Source organism: Schistocerca piceifrons, chromosome 4, assembly GCF_021461385.2.
Source record: "Schistocerca piceifrons isolate TAMUIC-IGC-003096 chromosome 4, iqSchPice1.1, whole genome shotgun sequence".
In the NCBI taxonomy this organism is placed as follows: Eukaryota; Metazoa; Arthropoda; class Insecta; order Orthoptera; family Acrididae; genus Schistocerca; species Schistocerca piceifrons.
The window spans coordinates 247097383-247109400 of NC_060141.1; the positions used below are offsets into that span (position 1 = coordinate 247097383).

Below are 12018 nucleotides of genomic sequence, written 5' to 3' on the forward strand. Positions count from 1 at the left end.
CAGTTAAACAGTTAAATGTTACTATTTGTGCTAAGTGTGGCCTAATAAATTAGAAGGAAACTTGTTCTCTGAAAAATGGAACTGCTTCCCCAGTTATCTTAAATAGTTGCTGTTGTTGTTTTTTGTCTATTGGTAGCTTAATATTCACTTAATGCATTGGTGTTTTTCAAAAAAAAGTGAGTCCTTTTCTGCTTTTGGAAACAGACACAACCTAGAGCACTACAATTAGAACAAGTTAGGGATATGTGCAAAGGTGACAACTGACAAAATACTGCTGGAAATGTTTCTCATAGACATTTCATGAGATAGTAATATATTTTGTAGTAGCAACGTGGCAAAATGTAAATAATAAAATATGTGCTTAATCCAACAGTCTTTATCTGCTCTTTGCAATGGCAGTGACGTTATTTCTGTGTTGTACATGGACTATAGAAAAGTTTCTTAAGAATGCTGTCATTATTTTCCAAAAGCTATTTCAGGTGTTTTGTTGGGGAGTATCTTTAAAATAATACAGATGTTACTATGATTGATAATCTGAATGTAATGTACACTGGATGAATACTTGTTAAAACTAACTAAAAAAATGATGAAGTACAGTTTTGTTATGTAAATGGAAATATTGTGGAAGTGTATACAATAGCAATCACTGTAACAGCTTTCTGAAATCATCATTTTGTATGCTACTTAAATTGAAAATCTGTGTCTTTTTTTGAAGGACTTATATATGTCCAAGTGCCTTGTGTTGCATGGAATTATAAATAAAAAATGGACACTTAATTACAGTTTACCTGCAGTCACAGTTGCACATGACATCTACAAGTTGAGCTGTTCCACACTGGCTATTTTGTTTCCTCTCCTGTCCGAACATTGAACTTACTTTATGCCCCCTCAGTCTCAATTTTGTGACTGCCATCTCTTTCTTCCCCTGTTTGCTATTTCCACCAGTCTTCCCCTCTATCATGTGTCCCATTACCTCCCAATTCCCTCCTTGCACCACTCACCTTACTCTCTCCAGTTTGCCACATGCCTTCCAGTCAGCCTGAGCAGCCACCCATGAACAATAACTGCCTGTGTCTCCACAGGTGGACGTATTTATCTGTCCATCTTAGTAGGGGTGTACTGCAAAAGAGCAGTAGTTTGGAAAGTAGATGTGTATGAGGGGTTAAATGTTTCTGTGCTTCACGTATCAGTCAGCTACACGAGAGTAGCTGCTTTTACTCATTCTTTGTTGTTGTTGTTTTTCCATTATGGAATTTTCATTATTTTAATGCATTTCTGTCTCTTGCTTCAAGATTTCTCTTGCATTGCAACGAGATTTAACAGTTGTCAACTACAGCGAGTAAAAAAAAAAAAAAAAAAAATTAGATGTTTCTCAGTTACAGTTTCATAATCAAAACTGATGCATAAAATTGATTATATATAATCTTTTATGAGAAAAATTTGAAACCAGTATTTTCTTCTCATCTTTCCAGTCACTTGAAAAATGTGTTGTATCTGATGACAATGCTAGGAATGGGCAAAAAGTTGAAAACTGTCCACAGAAAAGGAGCTTTTGTTAAGGAGCCTCATTGCTGTTGATGATATGTTATCAAAAATGATTACAGGAATGAAAGTTTTAATGCATTTTAAAAAGATATCGTTTTTCTGGTCAAAAGTATCAGAGTTTTGTATCTAATTTTGCACCCTATATGTCAGTTACTAATGGAAAGACTGCAATTAAAGAAAAAGACTATGTAGAATTCCTATATCTTGAATTCTTGAAGGGTACTTTTTACCTCTAAAATAGATCATTTGCTAAATTTTAATGCTTTTATTAATTAATACTGACTGCACCTGCTGGAAAACTAATTATGGGAAAGATATAGAGGAAGCCTGCTTTGGTGTACCAACAATTTGCAGTGGGATACATATTGATATTACATGGCGTAATGTGGGCTGCAGAAAGACAATTAAGGCAAAAGAATAAGAAGTGACTCTCGGTATACATTTATTATTTCCATCGAGTATTATGTTACAATTCACTTGTTCCTAATATAAGCCAAATTATATGAAGATTGTTATTGTGCTGTGCTGTTCTGGCAGTTTGTATCATACCCTTCTGAGTCGACAAAGTAAAGCTCATATGGAATATCACATTGTCATTAAGGAACAGGGCTTAAGCAGTGCACCAGTAAATAAACATACATATAAATCAAAGCTTTATTACAGTATATAAATATTATAATCTTATATATTAATCTCAGTTACTTCAAGATCACCTTTACCGAGAAAAAATGGCCATCCTGTTCCCGGTTCTTATTACTGAAATACACTCCCGTCAGCGCTGCCACATCTTACATCCAGTCAAGAGATCACAAAATTGTTATCTTTTTTTTGCACAGTCATTACAAGAACACAATTGACGTTAAAGATGATAACCGATTTTTTAAATTAGTTCGATGTAACAGTTTTATTATTCGATCGGTCGTAGTCCAGGGTAGAAACTGGTCACTGTACATAAAGTTCACTGGCAGAGAAGTTTCATCTAATAACTATCTTGAAACTTCATGCAGTTTTGCACATATGACTTCTCAAAATACCTGTTAGTTCTTTCCTCAATTATTTAAGTGCAAAAATATTTGTTTTGTATCTATAAGATTTCCAATTTCTACACTGCACCATTCATAACAGAATACAATAAAATAAGAAATTGTTTCACCCTTAACTTAAAAAAAGTAGAGTTCTTAAAGCAGCTTTGGTGAGAACAAGCTGCAAGAGTGCCAGATGACACGTGTGGTATTCCACAAAAGCCCTCCGTGGCTGGTGTGCTGCCTACATGCTCTCTGTAGTGGTGGTGTGGTGCTGAGTCTCGCGCACCAAGTAGACCTGGCTGCCGGGCACTGTGCTCGTGGTGACAAAGGTGCGGTGCTTGGCACGAATCAGTGACAGGTTGCTCTCTGCAGTGTCAGCACGATCTTCAGCAGCCTCCAGTTCCCTCTGGAAGCGCCTGACTCTGGTCACGCTCTGCTGTGTCATGCCCTCCTATAGAAGAGAATAAAAAAATACACTCTTTCCAGCAAAAACACTGCAATTCAGTCAACAGAATGATTTATGCTGTAGTAGACTTTGACTGTGCATTTAAGTGTAGCTTCCCTGTACCATCAAGTTTCTGATCAAGAATTCTCAAACCAGATGGAAAATTATGATTCTTCATGTTGTGTAATGTCCTGTTGTTGTTGTTGTTGTTGTTATTGTCGTGATCTTCAGTCCAGAGGCTGGTTGGATGCAGCTGTCCATGCTATTCTGTCCTGTGCAAGCTTCTTCATTTCTGAGTAACTACTGCAACCTACATCCTTCTGAGTCTGCTTAGTATATTCATCTGTTGGTCTCCCTCTACAATTTTTACCCTGCAAGCTTCCCTCCAGTATTAAATTGGTGATCCCTTGATGCCTCAGAACATGCCCTATCAGCCGACCTTTTCTTCTAGTCAAGTTGTGCCACAAATTCCTTTTCTCCCCAATTCTACTCAGTACCTCCTCATTAGTTACGTGATCAACCCACCTGATCTTCAGCATTCTTCTGTAGCGCCACATTTCGAAAGCTTCTATTCTCTTCTTGGCTAAACTATTTATTGTCCATGTTTCACTTCCATACATGGCTACACTCCATACAAATACTTTCAGAAACGACTTCCTGACACTTAAATCTATACTCGATGTTAACAAATTTCTCTTCTTCAGAAACACTTTCCTTGCCATTGCCATTTGCTCCCCAAATAGCAAAACTCCTTTACTACTTTAAGTGTCTCATTTCCTAATCTAATTCCCTCAGCATCACCCAACTTAATTCGACTACATTCCATTATCCTCATTTTACTCTTGTTTATGTTCATCTTATATCCTCCTTTCAAGACACTGTTCATTCCGTTCAATGCTCTTCCAGGTCCTTTGCTGTCTCTGACAGAATTACAATGCCATTGGCAAACCTCAAAGTTTTTATTTCTTTCCCAGGATTTTAATTCCTACTCCAAATTTTTTGTTTTGTTTCCTTTACTGCTTGCTCAATATACAGACTGAATAACATCGGGCATAGGCTACAACCCTGTCTCAGTCCCTTCGCGACCACTGCTTCCTTTTCATGCCCCTCAACTCTTACAACTTCTTTCTGATTTTTGTACAAATTGTAAATAGCATTTTGCTCCCTGTATTTTACTCCAGCCACCTTCAGAATTTGAAATAGCGTATTCCAGTCAACATTGTCAAAAGCTTTCTCTAAGTTTACAAATGCTAGAAATGTAGGTTTGCCTTTCCTTAATCTATCTTCTAAGATAAGTTGTAGGGTCAGTATTGCCTCGCGTGTTCTAATATTTCTACAAAACCAAAAACCGATCATCCCCAAGGTCAGCTTGTACCAGTTTTTCCATTCGCTTGTAAAGAAATCGTATTAGTATTTTGCAGCCGTGACTTACTAAACTAATAGTCTGGTAATTTTTACACCTGTCAACACCTGCTTTCTTTGGGATTGGGATTATTATATTCTTCTTGAAGTCTGGGGATATTTCGCCTGTCTCATACATCTTGCTCACCTGATGGTAGAGTCTTGTCGTGGCTGTCTCTCCCAAGGCTATCAGTAGTTCTAATGGAATGTTGTCTACTCCCGGGGCCTTGTTTCGGCTTACGTCTTTCAGTGCTCTGTCAAATTCTTAACGCAGTATCATATCTCCCATTTCGTCTTCGTCTACATATCTACATCCTCTTCAATTCCATTGCCATATAAACTTATACTACTGTGGTAGGGCGTGGGCTTCGTGTCTCTATTGGCTACAATAATGCGTTCACTATTTTGTTCGTAGTAGCTTATCCGTGTTCCTATTTTTTTTTACTTATTATTAAACCAGCCCCTGCGTTACCACTATTTGATTTTGTATTTATAACCCTGTATTCACCTGACCAAAAGTCTTGTTCTTCCTGCCACCAAACTTCACTAATTCCCACTACATCTAACTGTAACCTATCCATTTCCCTTTTTAAATTTTCTAACCTACCTTCCCGATTAAGGGATCTGACATTGCACACTCCAATCTATAGAACACCAGTTTTCTTTCTCCTGAGAATGAAATCCTCCTGAATAGTCCCCGCGAGGAGATCTGTATGGGGGACTATTTTACCTCCAGAATATTTTACCCAAGAGGACACCATCATCATTTAACCATACAGTAGAGCTGCATGCCCTCTGGAAAAATTATGGCTGTAGTTCCCCCTTGCTTTCAGCTGTTCGCAGTACTAGCACAGCAAGGCCATTTTGGTTGGTGTTACAAGGCTAGATCAGTCAATTATCCAGACTGTTGCCCCTGCAACTACTGAAAAGGGTGCTGCCCCTCTTCAGGAACCATATATTTGTCTGGCCACCCCTCCGTTGTGGTTGCACCTATGGTGTGGCTATCTGTTTCGCTAAGGCATGCAAGCCTCCCCACCAACGGCAAGGTCCATGGTTCATGGGGGGACTGTAATGTCCTATGAAATTTTTATTATATTTTTTAATCATTCTATGCCTTTGGACTCAGTTTAGTGTAATCTTATACATTAAGGTGTACAGGTATTTGGTAATGATCAAGATGCATGCATAGTACTGTTGCATACTTGTCATCTAAAATTTTTATTTACTTTTTAAACTGCAGTGACACTTTGTGTCATGTCTTTTTTCATAGAGAGTGGAAACCGGAAACTAGCAACTGAAATTTGCAGAAATTAAAGCTGCATTCTAAAATGGAGGGGGGATTCTTTCCGTGTATACATAAATTTCAGCTGCTGTTTGTATGTGCCTTTGTTTGGTGACATCTGATTTTGAAGTTATTACATGACCCATTCATCCTGTCTTAGTTTTGAACACTAAAACCAATTAAACTAGTACATGTTTAAACATCGTGGCTACTGATGTTTTATACATGGGAAATGTGTCCTAGAAGATATGAGGATGCCTGAGAGAGGTCTGCCCAGTATCACAAAAATGGAAAATTTCTGCATGAGATGAGACGGAACAATAAATTATTAAAATTAAGTGACTGGACCATCGCAACTGAACAGCCTACAGAATTGAATGTTGTCACCTAGCTGCAGTCTAGTACTTACCGTCTCCTGGAGCTGCCTCTTGTATATCTGGATCCTCTGGTTGGCCTTGTCAAGAGACTCTTGCAGCAGAGAGATGTTCTTCTGGTCCTCCTCTTGCTGAATAATAACCTCCTTAACTGTGCGTTCCTTCTTGCGAAGGATCTTAAGTGTTTCTGCATGTCGCCTCTTCTCTTCATCCAATTCCAGTTCCAGGTCGCGCAGCTGTGTAATATATAAATATCCATCATAAATATATGCTTATTATTTTCCAAACCTTAGCCAGAAATTATAATAGTTAAATAAGTACAATAAGAGAATATTCGTTTTAGTAGGGATTCAAAAGATACCACTGGACTGTATAACTGACTGGTTTAAGTTAACTTGTAGGTAATGGTAACTGAGCTGCTTATTCAGATACTCAGGTCTCTTTATTAATGTTTTGCCAAAAATCATGTTGTGTATTGCCTATTTCATAGATTTTAGATAATATAATATACAAATTCTTCCAGGTCCTGAATATCTCATGACTTTAGCACTCTGACTGTATACATGAATACATACTGGCTTATTTGAGTGGAATTCCTTTAGTATAGGATCACTTAGTCCCTTCACATCAACCTATTTCTCTTATTCTTTCAACATTCTGTTTGTTTCTTCACTTATATACCAGGTTTTAAAGTTATTCCTCCACCTGTTTGCTCATTTCTTGGGATTAACAGTTACTTACCATCTGCCCATTTTCTATCAATACCCTTCATGTCTATTCTCCAAAATTATTCTCATTCTCTTAATCAGTATTAAATATCAGTTCATTCTTCAATCATTTCTCTTTCAATTTATTCTCATTTATCCCTCACTTATCGTACCTCGTTTATGCTTCCTGGTGATTTTTACTTTTAAGCAACAAGTATTTCTGCTTTCGCTTCCTGTCACATACCTGCCTACTCAGCTAAGGTCACCTGATGCACACTCGTGTGTTGGCACAGGGTCCCGGGTTCGATTCCTGGCCAGGTTCGAGATTTTCTCTGCCCGGGGACTGGGTGTTTGTGTCGTCGTCATCATCATAATCATCATCATTCGTGGTAGTGGCTCAATTGGAGTGTGAAAAGATTGGGACTTTGTATGGGCACTGACGACCACGCAGTTGAGTGCCCCACAAACCAGACATCATCATCATCTATTGGCACTTGATATGGAGGTAGTTAGTTCGAATCCTGGTGGTGGAATAAATTTTGACCATCAGCATTTAGCTAGCAAGGGGAGCAGAAGTGGTGATGTAAAGTTTCTGACAACTGACTTTACACCAGTGTGCTGGAGTAAATTCTAAACATCTCTGCAGTGTCTTGTGGAGTGAGGGTGTGGGACACTGTTGATGATGATCCTTCCATCAGATTGGGGCTCCCCTGACTGATATTTGAGAGAAATATGCTATGTGGCGGCAACAGGTTTCACCCTCTCCCTTCTTTCATCATGATAGAACACAGATATCACCCCACTATACCCACACACCCATGACAGTCACTTACACATAACACGCACACTGTTATCAGTATGTAAAAAATGACAACCATCTATGATGGAACTAACAATCACAACGGTGTTCTTGAAGTTAACAAAAGAGCCAAATTAAGTATATAGCCATGATTGGCATCTTCACATAGTATGAAAACATGATAAAATTATGGTAAACACTGATGGCCCATAATGTTAGGCTATTATTAACACACTGTATTTATAGCTGCAGTACAAACAGCTGAGGGTATTTGGTCACTAGGCATGTTCACCATAAGCACAGTTCACAAAATGTTGTGTTGCAGATTCAGGGATATGATCCTTAACATTCTATGTGAGACAAAATAGGATGATAAAATGAAACTATGCAGACTGAAGTGCTGAATGAAAATTTGTACTAAGGGTGGGACTTAAACATGGGTCTTCCGCTCACTAGGCAGGTGCACTAACCTTTACACCACAGTGGCTCTGCACAACTATACAGACTATCCTAGCACACATGCAGTAGTCCATGCACTTGTGTAAAGCCACTGTGCCAGGGTGGAGTAGTGGTTAGCACATCTCCCTACCCAGCGGGAGACCCAGATCTAGCCTTGCTACAAATTTTCATTGATCACTTCCTCTGGATATACACAAAATAGAATAAAAAATGCAATTAAAAAGGATTAGAGCTTAAACTTGGGTCCACAGGAAAATGTTACTTTAAATTATAAATGTTAGCTCTCAAATAGGTGCCTGTGATGTATACAGTTCATAGTGAAGTTATCAAAGCAGAATCTCAAAACACATAAAATGCCATCCTGTCCTACACAGAGAAAAATAAATGTTTGGTGACAATTTGTTTTGTTCATTCACAATATTTTTTGTATGGCATTTATTATTCCTGCAGATCTATATTTCTGCCAAATGGTTAAACAAGCAGCCCTTTGGTACACAACCATCAGATGCAGTTTTCAAATAAATAATATTCTGAAACTGTGTCTTCAACACAAGGTGGGTGACAAACATAATAAATTTTTGAATTGAGGCATTTATAAAATATGTTGTGCTGATTGGGCAGACAAGCAGGAATTTTAATATTAGGTTGAGGGAACATCCACATCCACAGACAAAACTGAATTTGATCACCACCTGACTAAACTTAAACATATTGCAACCAATATAGATTATAATGTGCATGTTGTACACTCTGTGCCACTCTATTGCACCTTTTGGAAGAAACAGAGATTTGTGGGAATAAGAATGCCATCCCACAAATCATCTGAATGAACAATACAAATTTTAAGCCAAATGCCTATTTTACATTGTATGACAGGCTGTTGTAGCTCCTGCAGGTTCTTACATTGTTAGTGTATCCATTTTCTGCCCTGGTCCTGCACTGCCCATTTTTTTTTTCACTCTGTTTCTGTGAGCTCACTGTGCCTGTGGCTTTTTTTGTGTTCTGAGATGCTGCTTTCAGTTAACTCTGCTGTGGACCTATGTTTAAGCTGTAGCTCTTTTTTTAATTGCATTTTAACTTATTATATTTTGTTTCATGTATGTTAAATATCATATTCTTGACTTATAACATACCACTGTAAACAGTGCTTATGGTCAGTGACACCTTGTGGCCAAGCCCCCTCAGCTGTTCGTACTGCAACTGTAAGCACAGTGTACTAACAACCACCCTATATTATGGGTCATGAGTGTTATTTTATACCATATGAAAATGCCAATCATGACTATATATTTTATTTGCGCCTTTTGTTAACTTCAGGGACACAGGTGACATGCCATTACTTATAATGTTGATAACTTATCACTATGATATTATTCACAAACTTGCACATTCCTTTTTTAGATCAATCCCAAGATGATTGTTATGATTGAAACTGGTCATAAAATAATAGCGCTATTATGTTCAAACTGGCCAGATCACTTCTTGTTTTTACAGTCTTACGAAACAACTCTCACCCACCATCAGGAATGTGAGGGCCATTGAGCACAGAGGAAGAAAACTTTTTCTGATTGGGTGACTAAAACTACCTTTCAGGGTCTCCCAGCCAACACTACCGTACAACTCTTTCTTTCTTTCCTGTAATATGCAGTAGTATATTACCTTCTCTCTCCAGAAATCCGTAATATATCTTCAGTTATAGATGTTTTACCAATGTTTTTCTTCTAAACAGCAATGCACCCTGTTCTCTCATTGTTTCCTAGTAAACTACAGCCAATGTGTTTGCTAAATACAGTGGCCAAAACTTCTAATAATTTGACCTTGACCTCACATATCAAATTTTTATGTTGTATCTCTTTTTTCTTTTTCTTTAAATGTAAGCATGTTTTGGCACTGTGAGGCTAAACTGCAACTACACCTTGATGTACTTTCCAGTTTTACATGTGGTTCCCAAACTGACTATATGAATGCAAGTAGGAGTATTTTCAAACAACTATACTCTGCTGTACTTGCAACAAGAAAGTTTCACTGCTGATAGGCTACCTCACTGTTTAAATGATTGGAAATATGAAAGTAATGGTAATAACAGACCAGCAAGTTTTTTAATTATTACTATTGTGGGTGTGGGTTCTGTCATATCCTTTCTCTCCAGTAACTGATTAGTTCTTCATGTACCTCTGTTGTTTTCTGAACTAATCTTTTATCAGTCTTCTGGTGTGTTCATTATTAACTCAAATACAATTTTCACTGTTTAGTGGCCCCAATTTCTTTCTTTTTTTCCACATATTTACTGTGTTTACCTGAACTTAACTGATAATGCTCTTGCAGGAAATCCTACAATGATAGTGGTATGTATGTTTGTAGACTAGAAACCTTTAATTTTTCTGAAACCACCATCAATGATTTATTTCTGCTGGTATAGCCTTCCTCAAAGGCTGACAAAAAATACTCTATATTCGAAAAAACAAAACTATTACAGAGAAAGTGAGATAAGTAAAACTTGAAAATGATCCTGTATGTACATACCCTAGCTTCCAGCTTGCTGATGATGCGCTTTCCACCCACGATAGCATTAGCTTCAACTTCTTCAAGGCGGACAGTGAGGTTCTTGACTTCAATTTCCAATGATTTCTTGATGGCCTCAATTTTGACAATGCGTTCCTGCTCTTCATGAAGTGTCTCAACAGTTCGCTTCAGTTCAATCTGGACCCTCTGGTAACGCTCATCAGATGCCTGATTGGAAGGAAAGATCTTATATTGCTTTGTGTAAAATCACTTATTGTATGCATAACACATCAGCCAATTAGTCACAGAGTAACATGTTAAAATTTTAAATACTGTCACTGCTTGAACATGGAAGGTATAGATATACTACAGGACAGGCAAAGAGAATGTAGTTGAGTGCTTTTTTACTTCTCATCCTCTAAATTATTAATGGGAAGTCTCTCCATACCTTGAGTTCCCTAGTGACTTCATCATAGTCACCAGCAAGGGTCGACAGCTCCTGTTCAATCTTGGACTTCGCAGCTGAGATGTTGACATTGATGGTTGTGAGCTCATTGATTCGGGAGACGCTCTCCTCATACTGCTGTTCTGCAGTCCTCTTAGCACGCAGGGCCTGCAGGTTACACGAGTATGGCATTAGCAGTACTGCTATTTTTTCTTTCTGTTTTTTAATTAAGCTTTTGAAATTAATTCTTACCTCTAGCTAGTTGTGTGCAATAGATTTCTAATTGTATACATTAAATTATTTGTTTAGAGCAGTAAGTTAAGAATCACTTGAAATAGTATAATCAGGAACATCTCAGTATTTGAATCACTCTTTTTTTTTTAGCAGTATAGGACAAGGACAAGTTAGTGGACAAGAAATACCAACTATAGAACAGCATGCTATGACTCCCTGTACACCTTCAGTACTTACAGCTTCATAGTTTCCACGAACTTCCTCCAGTTCGGCCCCAATCGACTGCAGCTTGCGTTGGGCAATGCCGTACTGATCCAGAGTTACTGCGAGCTGTCTCTGCACTTCGTCATAGTGGGCTTGTAGCTCCTGCAGAGTTATATGAGGTTTTTTAATTAATAAGGCATCAGATAAATATCTAGTTGAAGAGGCAGAAATGACAAAGAAAGTGTGTATTTTTGTTAATTTTGTATTCAGAAATGTTATGACTGCAACTAATGAGAGCTCAAATCAGTAACAAGGAATGAACCAAGAGTCATCTCAAACAAAACCACACGTTTGAAGTGGCAATTCAAAGTCCAGGTCCAGAAAGTGGGGTAACAACTGCATTTGAAAATTGTCATACAGAAGCTTCAGAGGTACCAACTGCCAGTCCAGCCACAGGACTGGGTATTTGTTTCCTTTAGTGATCCAGTGGCCATCCATAAATGACATGTTTTCCGTGACCTCTGGAGCCACAGCAACTAAAAACAGACTATTTGGTACACAGATAATATTGCCACCATTCTGAGTCTGTCTCTATT

The 12018-nt window shown here is 38.0% G+C and overlaps 1 protein-coding gene across 3 annotated transcripts in view; it reads right to left on the bottom strand.

Moving 5' to 3' along the window:
- Window positions 1-1970: 1970 nt before the first annotated feature.
- LOC124794769 (paramyosin, long form) overlaps window positions 1971-12018 on the bottom strand; it is a 193952-nt gene continuing 183904 nt past the window's right edge. For all 3 annotated transcript variants that reach the window (XM_047258394.1, XM_047258393.1, XM_047258395.1), the window contains exons 15-19: window positions 11456-11584; window positions 10988-11152; window positions 10561-10767; window positions 6108-6308; window positions 1971-3021 (exon numbers count right to left, since the gene is read on the bottom strand). In XM_047258394.1, the coding sequence (XP_047114350.1) occupies window positions 2812-3021; window positions 6108-6308; window positions 10561-10767; window positions 10988-11152; window positions 11456-11584 (912 nt within the window). In that variant the 3' untranslated portion in view covers window positions 1971-2811. The remainder of the gene's footprint in view (window positions 3022-6107; window positions 6309-10560; window positions 10768-10987; window positions 11153-11455; window positions 11585-12018) is intronic.